Raw genomic sequence first — 23,224 nt, forward strand, 5'->3', positions numbered from 1 at the left:
CCAACAAAACTTTTGTACTTAATGGCTAGTAAACTGAAAAAATTATAGTGAGGGAATAATAGAGCTGCATGTACAACTAGAGTAACTATTTTAAAAACAACAGAAGACTAGCCTTTCATCACAACATGCACTCCTAGTAAAAGAATTCAGTCAATGAGTCAATAATATTTAAACTGGCGGATGCCTTGTTTATTGACACCAGGACAGTATGTTACAGTGATCCAGCAACTGCACAGATTGAGTCATGATGCTGCAAACTGAGAGATGATTTTTTAGAGTTGGAAATAAGGGTCACTTAATCACTAAGAAAACCTATTCATGGCCATACATTACTGTGGCTTTTTGTGCTTTTTGAAGACGCCTCTTCCTCCTCTCCTCCTTCCTGATTTTTCTTGTTCTCACTTGCTTCCACACAATCTCAACACTTCCTAATTTTCCTTTTCCTAATGCACCTTTTCTTTCCTTCCTCCTATTGCCGTCTATTGCTTGGTAAACCCACGTCATATAGGCAGGTTTACTGAAGAACTAAGGAATCCCAGGTGCAAGTACTAAGAAGGAAAATTTGCCATTTAGTTTGACATATATGCCAGCATATTTACGTGATTTTTCTCAGAAATGGGATAACTAGTAATTGATGTGATGCTTACTGGTAGAGGCAAGTTATATTTCTCACTGTGCCTTGGTGGTTATACACCTGTGCAGAGATGTATAATGAAGAAGATAATTCAATTCAAAAGCCAAAAGTGAAACTGAAAAATATCTGATTGAAGGACAGTGTGCAAAATCTCATTTCATCACCAACATCCCAGTTTAGAAAATTGTTCATGTAAAGAACTCCAGTGTGCTTTGGAGTAAAGTAAACTGAGTTTGAATTTCATCTCTGCCACTAACTAGCAATGTGACCCTCAACTGCAATAACTGCTTAATCTATTCAAGTCTGTTTCATAACTGTGAATTTGAGTTAGTAATTATACCCACTCTCAGAGGCTAGAATGAGGATTAAATGAGATAGTACATGTAAAATTGTTTGGCACCTAATAGACACTCATAAAAATCTGCTCTTTTTCTTGTTTCTCGCTAAAAGATGCTCCAGTCATCTTTTATATTTTTTTGTTGTATTCCTTTAAAGACTCAAACATTTAATTTTCTCAGAAGTATTCCTAGGGAAAGATACTAATTATGCATGTACCAGAAGCCTGTAAAATAAGCTACTAACCAGCAGATAAATAGGAAACATTGAAGTCTTAATTAAAGAAAAAAAATGTTAAATAGTTCAGTGTATCATAATTAGAGAATTTAGTGCTATTCCGCTGAATCTCAAGGCTACAAAAGTATACACTATTTATGGTAATGTGGACAGCTTGAAAACCCTATAGGCAAGGATTTCTTTTAAGAGGAATCTATCTAATTCATTAAAAAAATATAAACACTAGAAATTTGTAAATAGGGTAAAGTACATGGAGTTCCTTCCTTCCTTTTCCCCCTTTTTCTTTTCTTCGCTCTATTGTCCTTTCCTTCCTTTCCCTTCCTCCCTCAACAAATGGGTATACTTCATCACTGTGTTATTTGCAATGAAGTAGAATCTATGAATACACACACACATTGCTTTTGTAAAATGTGTTATTTTTTTAAAATAGTATTAATTTGTGAATGAACAAGGTCAGATTTTTGCTTTCATTGGACCTGGACTTTAGAAATAAATTTCTGCTCTTGTACCTCTGATTCATTACCTAATTGTTCCAACAAAACTTCAATGTGTGAAGGTTGCAGTGACTCCAGACTCAGTGGCACATTAATATTTTGGGAAGGGCCAAAGTAAATTTTCTGATAAGGTGTTGGTTTTGTATCTGGAGGGGAAAGAAGCCTTGCTATTATAATTTGATGAACAAATTATAGAAGCAAGAAAAATCACCTCAAAGGAATAGAAACCATACTTTATTGTTAACAGAAAATATATATTTTATGGATTTATTGTTGACTCTTCCATGGAGACCATGCCTAATAATGGATGAATGATTAAGAGAAATAAAGCCTTTTTTAGGCACCAAGTGTGTCACTGTCTGTAGTATCTTAAGTAAAAGATGGCCTTTTCCCGTTTGAAACTCTTAAGATCAAGTTAAGTGATTGGAAGTAGCCATGGCTTCCATTTCCACAGTTTTATTATATTCAAAAGGTCTTCTGAATGCCCTGAAATGGTTGTCACTAGAGTAGAACTCTAATACCATTTCTTTCTATATAATTTTTTTATTATCTTAATGAATGCTATGTGCCAATATGGTATCACCATTAAAAAAGACTGCTGTATTGCATCTCCTGTGGTCCCATATTATAGTGAACATGTGTTTTATAATTAGAAAGCCCATTAAAAGAAAATTAGGAAATAGAAGATAATCCTAATTTATCTCCTGTGACCAACATCATATTATATGCAATTTTATTTTTATTGTGTGTCACTCTCTCTTTAGATTATAAAGTAGGTTTAAATCACAGCTAATGGTTAAACAAGGAAATACAAGATCTGGTGTAGCATCACTCAGGCTTGCATCTGTGAGGACACTTTACCAGCACAATTGATTTTTTTAAAAATTTTTGCAATTGACTTTTTATCATTCATGGTAATATGGATTTTGAGATATCAAAGATACTTAAAAGACCATGGTTTTAGTTTCATTTTTCTGTCCCAACACATATTTTAGTAGTTTTCTGCATAACCCCTTGTAGAAAGCGGAAGGGGGAAGCAATGAATTTGGGTAATCACCAGAGCTGCGTAATTCTCTAGCTTTGGGTTTGTGTAAAAACACAGACTGGAAAAAGTTACTCCAGAATGATTTGTATAACACATCGTAAATGTAATGATGGGTGGATATGGAAGAGGAGTTTTTGTGAAAATAGTGCTAATTCTATCCAGCCTAATACCTCAATAGTAGCTCAGCTCTTAAACTTCATGTAGGGTCACGGAGGAGTGAGAATAGTGCCCTTTACAGCATGGAGTGAAGAGTGTCATAATTTGAATCTGCCTAGTTACAGTGAAAATCTCAAACATCAGGCTTGGCAAAAATGCATAGGTAAACTAAAATAAAAACAAGAAAATAGGAAGAAAAACATGTTGTTTGTTTGTCTTATGACCTGAGGTAATGGCAGGTAATTTGCCTAAGAGCTGCTCCTCTCAGAATTTTCCCAGTTCACTTTCTCATCCCTACAAAAGCCATGTTTGCCCTTTTATTCACCAAGAAATTTAAGGCATAAATATGGGAATTGATCCAAGGCACTAGTATTATCAAGTTGTCCAGGATCTTGAAGTAAATCTGACATGACCATGAAGGTGGGAAGCTTATTCAGTTTTATTCTGTATGTATTTTGTGTTTATTCAATTTTCTCAAAATGTTGCTTATATAGATTAGAATAAAAGATTAAAATTTTACAATTGTGGAGAATATTCTTAGAGTTTTTTTCTAGTTCAGAGATTCAGATTAGACTAACATTTATCAAGTACCATCCAAATGCCAGACATTTTACTAGGGGATCTTAATAACACCATATATATTATTTAATCAACATGAAAACCTTGTGTTTCAGTTTGCTAAAGCTGCCAAAATGCAATGTACTAGAAATGGACTGGCTTGGGGGGATTTATTAGTTTACAAGTTTGCAATTCTAAGGGCATGAAAATGTCCAGATTAAGGTATTAACAGAACGATGCCTTCTCTGAAGACTGGTTACTGGCGAACTTGGACTTCTCTGACACATGGGAAGGCACATGGCATCATCTGCTGGTCCTTCTCTCCCGGGTTTCGTTGCTTCCAGCTTCTGGATTCAGTGGCTCCCTCTCTTAGCTTCTCTGATGGTCTTCTCTTTGAGCTTCCCTTAATTTACCTCTAGCGTCTGTATTTGTTTTATCCTCTCGTAAAGGGCTCCAGTAAAAGTATTAAGACCATCTTGAATGAGGCGAGTCACATCTCAATTGGAATGACCTAATCAAAACATCCCACCTACAATATGTCTGCACACATGAGAATGGACTAAAAGAACAAAGCCTTTTCTGGGGTACCTAATAGCTTCAAACTACTATACTTGTGAGGTAGCTGACCTTCTTCCCCAGGGGTGAAGTTATGTTTTCTCCTGGTCATATGGCTGGTTGTAATCGTAGCTACCATTTATTTAGCTCTAACTTTGGACTGGACACTATGCTAACAATTTTGCCTACATTGTCTTATTTAATCCACACAACAACTTTTTGAGGTGGGTGGTTTCAGATCCAGTTTCACAAATACGGTACCTGTGGTTGAGGGGGTGAAGTAACTTCGTCAGGATCTTGTTGCCAGAGAGTTTGGAGGCCCTGTACTCCAGAGGTGGGGAGTTAGAATTCATGGCCAGTTCTCCTAGTACTCCTTTTCTCTACATTGTGATGTGGTGGTATACAAAGTGGACAGATCTGCAGGATGGTTGTTATTCATACTTAACTTCATGACCTCAGGTGGGCTTTTGTGCATTCTTCCAATGGCACAGTTTCTGCTGATGCGTAAAGCAGAGGGCCATGAGGTGGTCCTAGTGCCAGGTCACTAGAAGATAAAGAGGCAGCCTTAAACAGTGCAAATGGTATTTCTCTATTGAGGATGTGTACCAACCCTAGCACGAATGTCACTTCCTTCTCCCGTTCATGCCTCCCACAGCCATACTTGGCCCCTTATTCTTTCTCTAGATTTTTCATTAAACATAAAAAGAGAAAAGTAAGCTTGAGACAGAATAGTCACAGGCACACTTTAAAATGTCTGTTATAGACAATTACAGACAACATTCATTCCCCTTTTCCAGAAGATCAGCTAAAATTTGATACATTGGAAGGAGGAGCAAGAAATGAAAATTCAAGTAACATAAAATGGCCACCCGTGGAAACTCCCTGAAACCAGGAATGGGATGCAGACTGTCCCAGAGATAATTAGCTTAATCTAAATTAGGTGGGTTCTCAAGGCAAAAGTTTGCTTCATAATCTATGGTTCTGTGCAAATGGTGAAGGCAGTCAGAGTGCAGTGTGTGTTAGCTTTTCTGTTTGACATTTCCAGAATCCTAATTAAGAGTATTGCAAGTTCCATACAAACACATTATTCTGAAATTGGTTGCCAAAATATTTGCACTGTATGTTTCTGGATCAAAGCAGTGACCAATGACTCTTGTAGATCAAGTTCCCAATTGGAATTGATCATTTTTTTCTCTTCTGCATGCTTAAAGAAATTTACTTTTAATCTCACTTACGAACTCTACCAATACTCTGCCAATAAGTATTTATTGGAAGTGCTTTTCCATGTATTTATTTTGAAGTCTTTCTTTTGAAGCTGTTGCTTATTAAAATAAGTAGGAAAGAGATATTATATGCTTTTTACTGACCTTTTGATACTGGCCTTTTGGGATTTTTGAGAGTCAGTGTGCTTCAATAGCTTGTCTTAGAGGAAAACTGACAAAAAATAAAATAAAATAAAAGGAATTTAGATGAGCAGAATTGATGTGTATCCAAAACTTGAGAACAGTTACTGAAAGTTCAGATTGGAATCCTATTTTAGTACACTCCTGGTCTTTGTTATCTGTCATTTCATTTCACAAAGGAACCTTGAATATCTTTCTCCCTCACTTCATACTCTTTGCTTTTATGCAGAAAAGGGCATTGCAAAAAGATCTTCACTCTGCTGTGACAGGAAGCTCATAAAATTGCATTAGAGAATCTAGCTCAGGAAGAGCTGTTTCCCAGACACCATGTAAATAGAGCCTGTGATTTTACATAATGCTGTTTTTCTTCAAAAGCTTGAACAGGTCAGAGATTTCAGTTCACAGTTGACATTCACAACATCTAGTCTTGGCAAGTGCTATCTACCTTGAAGTCTGTGATCACATAAATCATCTCAATTGTGATTATTGGAAATGCTGGGTAGTAAAAGAAAGAGTTCTGAACAAGATTCTGGTACCAGCTCTGCTTCTGAGTGATGCTATAATCCTGGGCAAGTAACCTGCCATCTCTTGCTTCAGAGCCCACACGATAAAAATGGATATAAAACTATACCTATTAGGGACTCTGGTATGTTTTCAAATGAACAAATAGAATAATATAAGAAAATGTACTTTAAACTGTTTAGAACAAAACCTAGGTTTTGTTAATAATAATTTACTAAAGTCTTCTTCCTTTTGGGAATGGTTTCATGATTGGTTACCCATTTGGCTGTGGCCAGATATGTTTTATTGTTTGGTCCAAGCCTTCCTTTACCCTATTTTGATGCTCTCTGTAACCTACAATGAAACAGAGAAAATAAGAATACATTCAGTTTGCACATGTGATTTACTGACCAAATAGGGCAGCCCGGGCAGCAGCTAGCTCAAGGTTATTAACTTTACAACCCAGAACCTTCAAAAATCAGAGTAGATACAAAAATGAGATAAACCAAGATTCATCTGTTCCAGTTTGCTAATGCTTCCATTATGCAGAATACCAGAAATTGATTGGCTTTTATAAAGGGGTTTATTAAGTTACAGATTTACAGTTCTGAGGCCATAAAAGTGTCCAAACTAAGGCATCAACAAGATGATACCTTCACTGAAGAATGGCCGATGGCATCTGGAACACCTCTGTCAGCTGGGAAGGCGCATAGTTGGCGTCTGCTGTTCCTTTGCTCTGAGGTTGCATTTCAAAATGGCTGTTTCCAGAATGTCTCTGGGTCTCTCTTTGCTTCTTCAGCTCCTGTGCATCTAAGTGTCTTGGTTTCTCCGGGGCAAACTCTGGGCTAGCATCTCCAAATGTATCCAAGCATCTCCAAGTGTCAGCATTAGTGTCAGCTCTTAGCTTCTCTCCAAAATGTCCTTCTCAACTGCTCTGAGCTCCTTCTGTTTGTGAGCTCTTTTGTAGGACTCCAGTGATTAAATCAGGATCCACCCTGAATGGATGGGGTCCATATCTCCACGGAAATAGTTTAATAAAACATTTTGCCCATAGTTGATTGAGTCACGTCTCCATGGAAACACTCAAATCTAAAGATTCCAACCTAATCAACACTAATATGTCTGCCCCCCACAAGACTGCATTAAAGAATATGGCTTTTGGGGGGGACATAATATATCCAAACGGGCACATCATCTCTATATTTTCTCCCCTTTGTTTGCCTTATTTCATTCCTTTTCCTTTTATATGCTCTCATTCATTGTTAGTCATGAAATACCTCCTTTCCTAGCTTCCTTTGTTGACAGTAAACAACTAATTTTACAGTACATGAAGCCAGTGATCAACTTACCCAAATATTAACAGCCATTTTCTTCCACCAGACAAAATATATTGAGTGCCTTATTAATAGAGAAGCGTTTTTTTTTTTTGAAACCTGATAGCAAAGAAACTTTAATACTATCTCTTAAATATTTGTCATTCTTTCATGATGGATAAAGTTATCAAATTAGAGCACAACACATAAATGTGTTCAAACCTTTATTTTATCTAGGTGAAAGGTGAAAATATTTATAGTAAATGAAAATTCATTGTGCCTTTATGTTGTTGTTGAAGATATTTTTAATGCCTAGCCTTACCGTTTTAGGTATTTATACATTTAGGTTGTCTCTTTTATTTTTATAGTAAAAAAGCTGTTTTTCTTTCTTATAGTTAATGTCTCAATATCTAATGATACCACACTGGCCCTGGAAGATTTACCAACTATTTCTTCTGCTTACGTGGTAAGTGACTTAATATTTCAAACCACCTGCATATTGTATGCTCTAATTTTAATATTCATAATATGATGTCACCTACTATTCTGGTTTGCTAATGCTGCTATTGTGCAAAATATCTGAAATGACTGGCTTTTATAAAGGGGGCTTATTTGGTTACAAATTTGCAGTCTGAAGGCCATGAAAATGTCCAAATTAAGGTATCAATATGAGTATACCTTCCTTGAAGGAAGGCCAGTGGCATCTAGAAAAACCTCTGTTAGCTAGGAAGGCAGGTGGCTGGCATCTGCTGACCCTGGGTTGTGTTCCAGCTCCTCTGTCAGCTCCTGTGCATTCTTGGTTCTTTCTCCCAGGACGTTTCTCTCCAAGCATGTCTAAACATCAGTGTCAGCCTTCAACAGCCATCTTCAAAATGTCTCTCTAAGCTGCAGCAGCTCTGAGGTCCTTCTGTTTGTGAGCTTTTATAGTGCTCCAGTAAACTAATCAAGACCCATGCTGAATGGGCAGAGCCACACCGCCATGGAAATTATCTAATCAAAGGTATTACCCATAGTTAGGTGGATCATGTCTCCATGGAAACAGCCTAATCCAAATATTCCAAGCTAATCAACAGTAATATGTTGGCCCCCACAAGATTGCATTAAATAACATGGCGTTTGGGGGACCACAATACATCCAAACTGGCACACCTACCAATTAGCAAAATCAGCAATCCTGGCATGATACCAGTGATAGTGGTGAGACACTTTCTTTTGCTCTATAAGTCAACGTTTTTTGTTTGTTTTTTTTTGGGGGGGGAGGGGGCTTTTTTGCTTTAATTAAAGCAAACATTTACTCCTTCAATATGCTTTTGAAATCTTAGAAGTTTACCTACTGTATCTCATTTATTCAGACCTTAAAATATTTTTGCAAGAGCAAAGGGAGAGGTTGAAAAATGAAAGCATGGTATCCTCTTTCCATCCCGAGTACATTAAGAATTCTTCTGACTAACCAAATAGTGCTATATTCTTCTCATTAAGAGTGATTGTAGCAAGGCATTTCCCCAGTAACTTGGAAAGAACTATGCTTTGGTCACATGACATCCTTTCCCAGGGCTTGTAACCAAGGATATTTAAGGAACTGGAACTTAGCTTTAAAAATGAGCTGTTTTGCATGGGAGGTCTCACACGGGAAGGATACTTTTGTGTTGGAGAAAAGAGGAAAGTGCTGTTGAAGGCTTCCAATTGTGTTCCTTCTACACTGAATATGGAATCTTACCAAAGAATATCAATCTCTCAGTTAAACAGACAGAACCATAGTACCTTATATTGATAGAGTGCCCATCTCCCAGGAGACCAGAACACTTCTGCAGATATTATGTAATGAGTGCCCACAATATCCCTTTTAAGATGATGTTTTGTATCTTTCCTGGTCAGCTCTTGCTTGACCCTGTTTATCTCTTGTGCTTGTATTCTTGAGCTCTCTTGACTTCTTTCCTTACTGTTTAAGTTTTCTTTGATTTTCCTCAAACCTTGTTGCTCTCTGTTTCTTCCATGTGTGATTGTGTGCGATTGTGTGTGTGTGTGTGTGTGTGTGAAACAGAGTAAGTTTAAAGGTCAGTCAGCCAGCCAATTGCCTAATAAGACTTGCCTAAAATGCAGGATACTTTCTCCTATACATCAAGGAATTTTAATTGAAATTCTTATTATGGTAAAAAAATAATAAAAACATTATATTAATTTGCAATAAAAAATTAATAAAACACTCATTTCCACTCACTTACAAAGAGATTGTAGTCTAACTTAATTCTTTTTGTAGCTAATGAAAGAAAGCTTTAAAATTAAATTATGTTTTAGCCCTGTCTTCGGGCGAGTCCTAGAAGAGACTCCAGTAGTTGATATGTAATTATAATAAGAGTATTCTATCACAGTAAGATTCATGAAAAACAAATGAAGTTCTGAATGACTTCTGGTATGACTGTGATAGGGAACATAAAGATATAATGATTATAATTTAGCCATCACTTATAGAGCATCTACTAGAGATGAGGTGTTTGACTTTACACATATTATAATCTTTAAAATCATCAATATATGTGTTAGAATTGTTAGCAAAACCTATCAGGCATCATTATCCCCATTTTATAGATGACAGAAACTGGAGCTCTGGGAGGTAAATAATGTTTTTTGCTCAAAGTCACACAGCCATAAATTAGTAGAACAAAGTTTTGAACTGACTTCTGGGTGGTTCCAAGACTTGTGCTTTAGTTAATACACCAGGATGCTTCAGTGCTTGCAAACTGAAATTTAGTCCCTCTCAGTTCCAATGTGTGCTGTATACCCCAGGGCAGAAGTCCCCTCATATGTATCAGTGACACCCTTAGGTAAGATAATAAGGTTGTATATTTAAGCACCTTTAGAGAAGGAAGTTAGCAAAAAGAGAATAATCTATACATGTGTATACATGTATACATATCCTTCATTTCTCTTCTTCTGTTAATATCATTCCTTCATATATACTTGGATATATATGTAGGTGATTGTTCCAGTTTGGTAAAGCTGCCGGAATGCAAAATACCAGAAATGGATTGACTTTTACAATGGGGGTTTATTCACAAATTTACAGTTCTAAGGACATAAGTGTTGAAACTAAGGCATCAACGAGAGGATACCTTCACTGAAGAAAGGCCAGTGGCATCCGGAACACCTCTGTCAACTAGGAAGGCACTTGGCTTGCATCTGCTGATCCTTTGCTCCCAGGTTGCATTGCTTTCAGCTTCTGATTCCAGTGGCTTTCTCCTTAAGCATCTGTGGATTCTCACTTAGCTTCTCCAGGGCAAACTCTGGGCTTCATCTTTTAGCTTAGCATCTCCAAACGTCTTCCTGGCTGCATCTCCAAGCATCTTGAATGGGTGGGGTCACACCTCCACAGAAGTAATCTAATCAAAAGGTCTCACCCACAGTTGAGTGGATCGCATCTCCATGGAAACAACCTAATCAAAAGATCCCATCCATAATAAGTCTGCACCAACCACAGTGGATCAAAAGAACATAGTCTTTCCTGGGGTACACAACAATCTCAATCCAGCACAGTGATTCAGAAATAAGCATTAAAGAGGTAATATGATTAATTATCATCAATAATAACTACCATTTATGGAGCACCTGCTAGGTGCTATGTCCTTTACATTAATTGTCTATAATCCTCACAATAACTTTGAGTTAATCAGACATTACCTCTAATCCAGAGATGAAATAGAAACTTAGAAAGGTTAACTGATTTTCCAAGGGCCATAAAGTGGTAAACCTGGGATTTAAACTTAGGGCTTTCTAAATCCAAAGTCTGCCTTATTTCCATTCTTTGAGGGAAGCAGCATAATGTTTTATATAGAAAAACTTATAGATACTGAATCGTGGTATCAGACTGCCTTGTTTCAAATAAAGGGCTCCACTGCTTAACAGGCTGTGGAACCTTCTCAGTTTTCCATTTGTAAAATGGTGATGATAATAGTAGCTACTTCATAGGTACTGTACAGATCAAGTTAATAGATAGGAATGACTTAGCATAGTGGCTGGCACATACTCATCTCTCAATCACTGTTAGGTACTATTATTATTCTATTTAAGTACTGTTATCATTACACAAGATCATGCTGCCTTCGTAACTCAGAACTTAGTGAAGACAAGAAATTGGAAGCCACTGCTCCTGACAGACCTGCTTGTCAGTCTGCTTGTCTGTGCTAGCTCTGCTACCCTGAACCTTTACTAGGACATTTAGTCTTGAGGACCTAGTTTCCTCCTTTTCATCTCAGTCTGAATTAGCTCATGAGAGAAGGTGCTGTAAAAGTGAATGCAGCACCAGGGAGGTCCCCTCTCATAACTCCCTGAGAATATCCTGTTAAAGAAGGAAGGTCTTTTCACTTCAGTTTCATTACATGAAGACAAAGTTTCTTCTTCCTGGTGGTAGGGGTGTTTCCAGGGGGAAAAGAGCAGGAAAAGGGGGCCATTAGAGTGTTTAGACTGATAGTAGAATTCTAGAATAAACGTAACGCAAGATAAAAGCCCTGTTTTTCCTTATTTCCATGTATTGTTAGAACCACTGTGTCTTTGCTCTCCTCAGCTCTGCCAATTTTCCCATAGCTTTCTCACACTTGGCATATACAGGCATACCTCATTTTATTGCAGTTGGCTTTATTGTGCTTCACAGATGTTGCATTTTTTTTAAAAATTGGTTTGTGGCAGCCCTACGTCAATAGAGTCCATAAGCATTTTTCTAACAGCATGTGCTCACTTCCTGCAATATTTCAAACTCTTTCATTATTGTTGTGTGTTATGGTGATCTGTGATCAGTGATCTTTGGTGTTATTGTAATTGTTTTGGGGTGCCACAAACCATGCCCATAAAAGACCACAGACTTAGTCAATAAATGTTGTATGCTCTGGCTGTTCCACTGACCTACTTCCTCTCTCTCTCTCTCTCTCTCTCTCTCTCTCTCTCCCTCCCTCCCCTTTTCCCTCTCCCCTTGGGCCTTCCTACTCCCTAAGACACAACAATATTGAAATCTGGCCAAATAATAACTCTTATCTATAATGGCTTCTCAGTGTTCAAGTGAAAGAAAGAGTCATAGGTCTCTCACTTTAAATCAAAAGCTAGAAGTGTTTAAATTTAGTGAGTAAGGCTTGTCGAAAGCTGAGACAGGCCAAAAGCTGAGCCTTTTGTGCCAAACAGCTAGCCAAGTTCTAAATGCAAAGAAAAAGTTCTTGAAGAAAATTAAAAGTGCTTCTCCATTGAATACACGAATGATAAGAAAGTAAAATAGCCTTATTTCTGATATAGAGAAAGTTTTAGTAGTCTGGACAGAAGATGAAACCGGCCACAACATTCTCTTAAGCCAAAGCCTAAACCAGAGAAAGGCCCTAACTCTCATCAATTCTGTTGAAGGCAGAGAGAGGTTAGGAAGCTGCAGAAGAAAAGTTGGAAGCTAGCTGTTCTAGTTTGCTAATGCTGCTGGGATGCAAAACACGAGAGATGGATCGGCTTTTATAAAAGGGAGTTTATTTGATTACACAGTTACAGTCTTAAGGCCATAAAGTGTCCAAGGTAACACATCAGCAATCGGGTACCTTCACTGGAGGATGGCCAATGGTGTCCAGAAAACCTTTGTTAGCTGGGAAGGCACGTGGCTGGCATCTGCTCCAAAGTTTTGGTTTCAAAATGGCTTTCTCCCAGGACGTTCCTCTCTAGGCTGCAGTTCCTCAAAAATGTCACTCTTAGTTGCACTTGGGATATTTGTCCTCTCTCAGCTTCTCCGGAGCAAGAGTCTGCTTTCAACAGCCGTCTTCACGCTGTCTCTCATCTGCAGCTCCTGTGCTTTCTTCAAAGTGTCCCTCTTGGCTGTAGCTCCTCTTCAAAATGTCACTCACAGCTGCAGCTGCACTGAGTTCCCTCTGCCCGTCAGCTCATTTATATGGCTCCAGTGATCAAGGCCCACCCTGAATGGGTGGGGCCATGCCTCCATGGAAGTACCTCATCAGAGTTATCACCTACAGTTGGGTGGGGCGCATTTCCATGCAAACAACCTAATCCAAACATTCCAACTTAATCCCCACTAATATGTCTGCCCCACAAGATTGCATCAAGGAATATGGCTTTTTCTGGGGGACATAATACATTCAAACCAGCACACTAGCAGAGGTTGGTTCATTTGGTTTAAGAAAAGATGCTATCTCCATAGCATAAGAGTGCAAGGTGAAGCAACAAGTTATCCAGAAGATTTGGCTAAGATCATTGATGAAGGTGTCTATACCAAACAACAGATTTTCAATGTAGACAAAACAACCTTATACTAGAAGATGACATCTCGGACTTTTATAGCTAGAGAGGTGAAGTCAATGCCTGGCTTCAAAGTTGAAAAGGACAGACTGACTGGCTTGTTATGGGGTAATGTTGCTGGTGACTTGAAGTTGAACCTAATGCTCATTTACCATTATGAAAATCCTAGGACCCTTTAAGAATTATGCTAAATCTACTCTGCCTGTCTTCCATAAATAGAACAACAAAGCACATCTATTTACAACATGGTTTACTGAATATTTTAAGCCCATTGTTGAGATCTGCTGCTCAGAAAAAGGATTCCTATCAAAATATTACTGCTCATTGACAATATACCTGGTTACCCAAGAACTCTGATGGACGTGTACAAGATTCATGTTGTTTTCATACCAGCTAATACAATATCCATTCTGTAGTTCATAGATCAAAGATGCATTTCTACTTTCAAGTCTTGTTATTTATGAACACATTTCATAATGTTCATAGTTTCCATTGATAGTGATTGCTCTGATAGATCTGGGAAAAGTAAATTGAAAATATCCTGGGAAGGATTCACCATTCTAGATGCCATAAACAACATTGATGATAATGAGAGGAAGTCAAAATATCAATATTTACAAGCGTTTAGAAGAACTGCCTACAAAATTCTTTAAAAGGTTCACTTAAAGCTTTGAGACCAGCCACAGCATATCCACATTGTATTTGAGCACAAAGCATTAAAACTTGTGGCTTCCATTTACAAGATATAGAACATTTCCGTCATTCCAGAAAATCCCATACAATTTTCCTTGTCTCGTTTTATACCCCAGCTTTCTGAGCCTTGGGGTACAGTAGACCCTCTTATTTGAGAGAAAACCCTCTGAGACATTAAGTAACTTTTAAAAGGTTAAGGAATTTGCCTTTTGAAGGGGGTGGGGCAGAGCAAGAGAGCATAGAACAATCTCTCAAGGCTCAAAAACCTGGGACATAAAACAAGATATAGAACATTCTATGGAACTTTCTGGGTTGATGGAAAATCTTTCTGCTCTGTCTCCCATCTTAGCAAGGTGACTTTCCTGTCCTTGGAGGAGGCTCCGTGTATCTAAGGGGGATCTCTGTCAGATCTCCTGCCCAAACTCCTGCTTTCGTTGTACTAATATGCACTTGGTAGACGATGAGAAAGTTGGTGGGTTGGTGGCAGTAATCTAGGTGTGTGCCTAGGGCTCCTCTGAATTCTAATCTGTCATACCAGTCTACAAGCAACCATCAAAAATTCGTTAAAAATTGAGCTTATTTCTCCTTACCTGCATTTTTAGTGGATTTCTCCTCTGTTGCTCTGCCAGAGATGAGGCAGCCATGGATGTTTTCTCACCTGTGAAAGACCTGTCACATTTTGGAATTTGTTCATTTAGATTTCTTTGTATCCTCATCTCTCTGTGTTTCTAAAAACTATTGTTTTGTAGCTTATCCAACTTCCTTTGGTTGTTAGGGTGAGAGTGATAGTCTCTTGCAAATTTCTATGTATTAATCATAAGTAGAACAAGTCAATTTTGATATTTCACAATGATACATGTAACCACAGACAACTGCTGCTCAAATGCATGCTGTAGATCATAAGGCACGAAGGCAGATCACGGCAAATCTGGCTCACTCACTGGGGGTGAGAAACCTAAATGAGTCCATCTACTGCTTAACCTTGAGAGTTTTATTTGTAGCATCACCTTCATTGATATAAAATTGATACTCAGGGAGAGTCAATAGAATCTTTAATATTTTTTTCTTATTCTAATACCCAGTGAAATATATCATGTCTACATGGAGATGCTGTTAATCATGAGACTAAGCACTATTACAGTCACATAAATTCTGCTTGACGGTCAGACATGGAAGCCAAAGTGCTTTGATTTGATGTACCTTCAGGGTGATTCTAAGAGTTAACATTCATTTTCATGGGAAATGGAATGTCATATTAATCCTCTTTCTCCCCTTGGGGAAGTCAAATGTAAAAACTGTTTTGTCCTTAAATCTCCTTGAAGATTACGTGTTCTTACTTTAAAAAAATACAGAAAATTTCAAGTATGCACTAAAATAGAGAGAATAGAACAATGACCCCCCCCCCCCCCCCCCCCATATACACATCTCCTAAGCTTCAGTGACTGTCAATGTTTTGCCCATCCTGTCTCATATATCCCCGACTTTCCTTGGTGGGGAAGGATGCTGTAGTATTTTAAAATAAATCCTTCAGTATACATTCTACCTTTAAGATTTGGAAACAAATCTACTTTGTATAAATTTGTGTTGAAAACTGAGATCCAGAGAAATTTATTGAAATCTCTTTTTATGAAATTAACCTCAGATAAGACCTAGTTCAACAACTTGATCCTACTTACTCTTGAACTGTATTTCCCACTACCCCTTTACACAAACAATCTGCTTAAGTTCATGTGCTCCACTCCACATGGTGACTCTTCAAAGAGTTTGTAATGAAGAGTTTATTGAATAAATGAATGAAGCCCGCATTTCAACATCTTTGTTCACAGTGTCTCTCTGCCAATGCTGTACCTCTTTCTTTCCACCAATACATTAAGATATACAAATCCAAAGTGTGTCACTTTTATTTCCCTTGTCCATTGACTTTTGTTACTCTCCCTGTCATTCCTTTTTAGTTTTCTTGTTCTGCTACTCTACTCTTCTTAGTTGGTTTTTTTCTTTTCTTTTTTTTTTTTTTTAATATGAGAGTTCTCCAAGGACCAGTCCTTCTTTCAAGGTTTAGTTTAAATCTTCCTTTCTCTATTATACTTAATGAAATTAATTACTCCCTCTTCTGATATCGCAATCTCTGTGCAACTCATTTAAACACTTTCTTTTACTGCCTTTTATTATTAGTGAATATTTAAAGTGAACATATTTTATTTCTCCAAGGAAATTGAGGACAGGATATGCCTTATTCTTCTTTATAGTTCCCTTAAAGCTTGTCTTAGTTCATCCATGAAATAGGGGCCCAATATATTTTCTATTTTATTTTTGGGTCAGATTTTTCTGTTTTCCAGGTGCTATTATTATTCAAAATAGCCTGTCTAATTGAAATAGAGTCACCAGATTTAGCAAATAAAAATACATGATGCCCAGTTACATTTGAATTTCAGATAAACGATGAATGGTTTTTAGAGTATGTCCCAAATATTGCATGCACATCCTTTATTTTACTTAGCAATGCTCAATAGAAAGTTTATTTTATTTGAATTTTGTCCTCCAGATAAAAAGGGTAGATAAATTGGTGGGTGGTATTCCTTAAATATGTCCAGTATTCCAACTCTTGATGTAAGACTTCGTTCATTCACTCAACAAGGATGTATATTTGGTGCCTTGTTCTAGTTTGCTAATGCTGCCAGAAGGCAAAATACCAGAGATGGGACTTTTATAGAGGGGCTTTATTTGGTTACACAGTTACGGTCTTAAGGCCATAAAGTGTCCAAGATAATGCATCAACAATTGGGCACCTTCACTGGAGGATGGTCAACGGCGTCTGGAAAACCTGTTAGCTGAGAAGGCATGTGGCTGGCATCTGCTCCAAGTTCTGGTTTCAAAATAGCTTTCTCCCAGGATGTTCCTCTCTAGGCCGCAACTCCTCTTCAAAATGTCACTCTCAGTTGCTCTTGGGGCATTTCTCCTCTCTTAGCTTCTCTGGAGCAAAAGCCTGCTTTCAACGGCCATCTTCACATTGTCTCTCATCTGCGGCTACTCTCTCAGCTTCTGTGCATTCTTCAAAGTGTTCCTCTTGGCTGTAGCAAGCTCACTCCTTCTGTCTGAGCTTATATAGTGCTCCAGGAAACTAATCAAGGCCCATGCTGAATGGACGGGGACACACCTCCATGGAAATTATCCAATGAAAGATCTCGCCCACAGTTAGTGATCACATCTCCATGGAAACATCCAGTCAAAAGTCTCCAACCTGATCAACATCAATACGTTTCCTGCCCACACAAGACTGCATCAAAGATAATGGCATTTTGGGGGACATAATACATCCAAACCAGCACATGCCTGATATATCCTAAACTGAACTCTACTTCTGTCTTGGTCTACTCTACTCCTCTTTCTTATTTCTCAGTGTTGCACAGTCTCTTTGGTTCTCAGGCTTTGAACTTTTATCATTTATAGCTTTCACCCATCCCCAGCCCCAACAGTTGCCAAGTCCTAGTCAGTCTCTCTCTTTCTCCCTCTCCCTAAGGCTCTCTCTCTGCCTTAATCTCTCACTTTCCTACCTCCATTCGTGGGTTTCCCATCTTTCCCTCCTTTCATTCCTATAACTGGATTTTTTCTCACTGAGCAAATGCTTCAAAAGTCTCCACCAACCCTAAGGCACTTGACCTTTTAATGCTCTCATACTCTAGCTCATCCTTTTGTATTTCTTGAAGAAATATTCTGCAATTGCCGTTACAGTATTTCACTCCCACACGTTTCTCAACTCATTGAATTCTGGCTCCACTCTTTTGAGTTGCTCTCTCAAAATTCACAAAAGATCTTTCAGTTTTAAAAGAGAAAATCTGTTGGGCTTTGCCCAGCCTTCATCCCTCATCTCAGCAACATTAGACCCTCTGAACACAGTCCCTACCCCAATGTACTATCATTTTGTCTTCCTTTGAATTTCATTGTTCTCTCTGTCCTTCTTTTATCTATCTCTCTGATGACTTTTTCATAGTCTTTGGTGTCTTAACTTCCATTTTGGGCACCCTAGATGTTTTGTACTCTTTTTTTTAGCATCTTTTACTTTGTAATCTTTTTAAATTCCATTCCTGCAGTGATCACCCCCTTGCAGATGTCCACTAAGTCAGTCTCTCCAAATTTTACTCCTCTTCTAGATTCAGGTCTCCAGACTTAATTAAACATCTCTTTTATGACTTCACCCTGATAAAATTGGTGATCTTAATGAAGGGAGCTAAAATATAATTGTAATAGAAAGTAATAAGCATCATAAATATATAGATACAATGTGCTATGAGAGTTCTGAAAGGCATAGAGAACTTCTGAAATTATTTTCCCATTTGTCTTGTTCTTAAAGTTCTGATTTATCCATTTAGAACATTTACAGAATTTTGCATGGGAAATAAAGATCAAAGCCATAGAGAAATGATAATCATCCTTAAGGAGTAAAGGATAGCATCAGTGGAATGAGTTAAATCTAATGCGTTAAGCTTGGAGGAGACAGTGGTGGCTTGAAAGAGGGTGATGGCATTGATTGTGAGTGAGATGTGTTCTGATTTGGATGTATTTTTAATATAAAGTTTTTGCCATGATTCAATTTGTGATAGAGAAAAAACAAAGATTCCTAGGTTTTGTTCTTAGGATCAGGAAGGATAAATTTGCAATTGACAGAGATGGGTGAGACCACAGGGGGAGCAGGTTTTTAGAGGAAAATGAGTTAGTTTTGAACAAGGTAATTTAAAAATACCTTTGAGGATCCAAATAGGAATGTAGGGTAGTTTAGTATTATGTAGTTATAAAATTATTAATCCTTTGAATTGGAGAACATTTGTTGATGATTTATCAAATTGTTGTTATCATGCAACCATGAATTTGTTCTTAGAGTAAATGAAAATTGCAGTTTGGTTGAAATACACTGAAAACATCATATTAGGACAGAATTATCTCAGTCATTACAACACAAGAGCAGTAATTCTAAAACTTCTTTGTGTCTTTGACTCCATTGAGGTCCTAATGAAATCTTTGGTCACTCTTCCAAGATAATGTTCATGTATCAGTGTTTTACATGTGATTTCAGGGACTCACAGATTCTTTGGTCTTTATGTCACTTGCCATCTATGCTATATATGTCCAATAAAATATTGCCCTCTTTTGTGATCCACTATTACTTGGTTATATATATTTCACCATGACTTATTATATTATAATCAGAATGGTTTGTGTGTGAAGAATACTATTCACTTAGGAGTATTTTCCAGAGTTATGATCACATTGATCTTCATGGTACTTCTTTGCAGCTATTTAAGAAAAAATCCCTATTTGTGATTGCACAGGAAAATGAAGATACTTTTTTCTGTTATCCAACTGCATAGTGGTAGAACTCAGATTGATGCACTTGAGGGTATTTTCCAGCCTGCTGCTTTAATAAATTTTCAACATTTCCCTCAAATTAGACTCCTCAGGAGATATATGAACCTAGAGAAGAATCATTTTCATCTTTTTGCTTGTCCTATGACTTATAACAAATCTGAAAATTATAAGCAATCAAAACCAGAATTGCTTGTAATCAATCAGTGTAAAAAATGATATCCATGAAATAACAATATAAATATAAAAGTGTATCAAACAAAAAATGTAATGTGTTAATCTGATAAAGTCATGAGAATTTTAAAAAGAATAATATAAAGTAATGTGGGGGTCCTAGACAAGAGATTAAGCCAGGGATAGGCAAAGTTTTCTTTAAAGGGTAAAATAGTAAATATTTTATAATTTGTGGGCCAGATGGTCTCTGTTGCAACTACTCAACTCTGCCATTGTAGCACAAAAGCACCCATAAGGCAATATGTAAACAAATGAGCATGGCTGTATTTCAATAAAACTTTATTTCAAAAAACAGACAGTAGGCTGAATTGGACCTGTGAGCTTAGTTTGCTAACTCCTGAATTAACCTGTTCATAGTAATTTTAGAGAACTTTCAATAAGCGATGCCAGCAGTGGTTTTAAAGCAATGCTCCCCTTAAAGTGAGCTAGAATTCTAGGAGGTGACTAAGGGGCTGCCTTGAGTTGGGCACGGTGTGCAGAAGAGGGCAAGAGGAGCTCAGTTCTATCAGTTTTAAAGACTGGGGTTCTGGGTAAGTGAAAAAAGTATTTCCCTGATAATTTAAATTTGAATACTATTGGATTACAGCAAGCAGTAATTTATTTAGTGCAGGTTCTATTATTTTTAAGCTCCTTTTACATATGCAAAGCAAAATGGACCTCTGAAGTGAAAAATATCATTTTGACCCAAAAGCATCTGTTTCATAGATGACAAAATGAGATATCTTGGAGTCAAAATTATATAAATTGACTCGCTGCATGTGTTAAACTGTCAGCTAATTATCTGATACTTTATTTGCATAGTTATATATATAAACCATTAATGGATGAGTTATGTTTTGTCTTAGTGTTTATTTTTTTTGTGACATGGATCCTTCTTGTTATAGAGTTAATCATCATTGATATCAGCTTATATGGAATAATAACACTGAAATGACACAAATAATATAGATGGCTTTTCAGTGATATTTTAATATAATTGTTTATTAGCTGGAGTTTAAATTTTATAGGCATGGGATACTGTGTATGGAGATATATCTCAAGTTTCTGTACATAAGTCTTTAGTGAAAGATGCTATTTGGAGGCTAAGTTTTCTATACTTAGGAATCATTTGAGGCTTACAAAATCCTGATATTGGTATTTAATTTGATGTAAGCAAGAAAAAAGGTCTGTTGTTCCACGTTCACATGTATAGCTTACCCCTCACCCTACATCTCTGCAAGGGAGACAATAAAACTTCCCACTGGGTTGTTTTTAATGCAGCTTTATTTCTTTGGGGAATTCTAGTTATAAAGAAAGATTCTGCTGGTAGAAAGTGCTGAAGTAAATTATGGTAAATTTTTGCTGATTTTTTAAACAAAGAAATCTGTTACCCTTTTATGACCTCTAACTTTAAATGTGTTCTGCTAATACATCATATGCAGAAAATCCAAAAATTAATATGAGACATGATTAATTATCTTTCGGAAGCAGAGTGTGATAAAGGAGTAGTAATTATGCAATTCAGCTATTTACAAATTGAGGCTAATACAGAAAAGTGTTTTGGGGATTGATCTAATATCTACTTTTTATTGACTTATATAAGTACTTTACTTTTGACCTCTAAATATAAAAATAAAAGTACAGATTCCTATTCCAGCCAGAGATTTTGTGTTTTTGATCTTTGTGCTGGTTTAAATCTGTTATGTCCCCCACAAAAGCCATGTTCTTTAAATGACTCTTCTGGGGACAGACTTACTAGTCCTTTTGATTGGGGTGGTACCTTTTGATTGAATGTTTGCATGGAGATGTGACAACTCAGCTGTAAGTGAGACTTTTTGATTAGATCATTTCCTTGGAGGTATGACCCTGTCTGTTCCAAGAGGGTCTTGAGTAGATCACTGGAGTCCTTTAAGAGAAGCTGAGAGTGACATTTGGAGAGAAGCTAAGAGCCAACAGAGGCGCTGATGCTTGGAGACACTTGGCGATGCAGACAGAAGGACATTTGGAGATGCTAAGCTAAGAGATGAAGCCCAGAGTTTGCCCTGGAGAAACTAAGAGAGGACCTCCAGGTGCTTAGAAAAAACGTCCTGGGAGAAAGAAGCAAGGACAACCAGGAGCTGAGAGAGAGGAGCTGTTCTAGTTTGCTAATACTGCCGGAATGCAGAGCAACAGAAATGGATTGGCTTTTTTAAAGGGGGGTTTATTTGGTTACACAGTTACAGTCTTATGGCCATAAAGTGTCCAAGGTAATGCATCAACAATCTGGTACCTTTACTGTAGGATGGCCAGTGGTGTCCAGAAAACCTCTGTTAGCTGGGAAGGCATGTGGCTGGCATCTGTGCCGGAGTTCTGGTTTCAAAATGGCTTTCTCCCAGGACGTTCCTCTGTAGGCTTCAGCTTCTCTCCAGAATGTCACTCTTAGTTGCTTTTGGGGCATTTTTCCTCTCTTAGCTTCTCCAGAGCAAAAGTCTGCTTTCAGTGGCCTTCTTCAAACTGTGTCTTATCTGCAGCTCCTTTCTCAGGTCCTGTGACTTCTTCAAAGGGTCCCTCTTGGCTGTAGCTCCTCTTCAAAATGTCACTCTCAGTTGCACTGCTTTCCATCTGTTTGTCAGCTCAGTTATATGGCTCCAGTGATTAATTTAGAGCCACCCTGAATGGGTGGGGCAACACCTCCATGGAAATTATCCAACCAAAGTCATCACCCACAGTTGGGTGGGGCGCATCTCCATGGAAACACTCAAAGAATTACAATCTGATTAACACTGATACGTCTAACCACACAAGATTACATCAAAGAATATGGCTTTTTCTGGGGGACATAATACATTCAAACTGGCACAGGAGCTAAGACAGAAGCCCAGAGACATTTTGGAGAAAGACATTTGGAAACACAACCCAGGCGTAAAGGACCAGCAGACCCCAGCCATTTGCCTTCTCAGCTGACAGAGTTGTTCCGGACACCATCGGCCATTCTTCAGTGAAGGTATCATCTTGTTGATTCCTTAGTCTGGACACTTCTAAGGCCTTCAAACTGTAGCTTTGTAACTTAATAAATCTCTTTTATAAAAGCCAATCCATTTCTGGTATTTTGCATAATGGCAGCTCTAGCACACTAGAACCATCTTCTTTTCGGTTTTATCATTCATATTAAGACAATTATTTGAATGATAAAGCATATTAATGAAGTTTTTGGTGTCAGCTAGACATCTTGTCTTCAAAAGACTGGAGAAATTATCTTTCCACATTTATTTGAAAGGTATTATCAAATAACTCGTCTGTTAGCATGTGTTAGCCCATGGCATACTCATTAGGCACATGGCATACTCATTAGGCCTGGACTAATGAGGAATAAGGTTATAGGTAATTAGAATGTTCCCAGGCTGAGAACCCAACCCCTTCCTCCCTCCCAACCCCATTGGCATCCATTTAGACAGGTAAGATTTTGAAAATCTCTGTCC

At 37.7% G+C, this 23,224-nt stretch overlaps 1 protein-coding gene across 5 annotated transcripts in view; it reads left to right on the forward strand.

Moving 5' to 3' along the window:
- The window catches only part of SLC4A4 (solute carrier family 4 member 4), a 442,709-nt gene that overhangs the window by 350,869 nt on the left and 68,616 nt on the right, over positions 1–23,224 (forward strand). For all 5 annotated transcript variants that reach the window (XM_037829942.1, XM_037829943.1, XM_037829941.1 and 2 more), the window contains one exon: positions 7,628–7,698. In XM_037829942.1, the coding sequence (XP_037685870.1) occupies positions 7,628–7,698 (71 nt within the window). The remainder of the gene's footprint in view (positions 1–7,627; positions 7,699–23,224) is intronic.

The sequence above is a fragment of the Choloepus didactylus genome, chromosome 3, assembly GCF_015220235.1.
Source record: "Choloepus didactylus isolate mChoDid1 chromosome 3, mChoDid1.pri, whole genome shotgun sequence".
Lineage (NCBI taxonomy): Eukaryota > Metazoa > Chordata > Mammalia > Pilosa > Megalonychidae > Choloepus > Choloepus didactylus.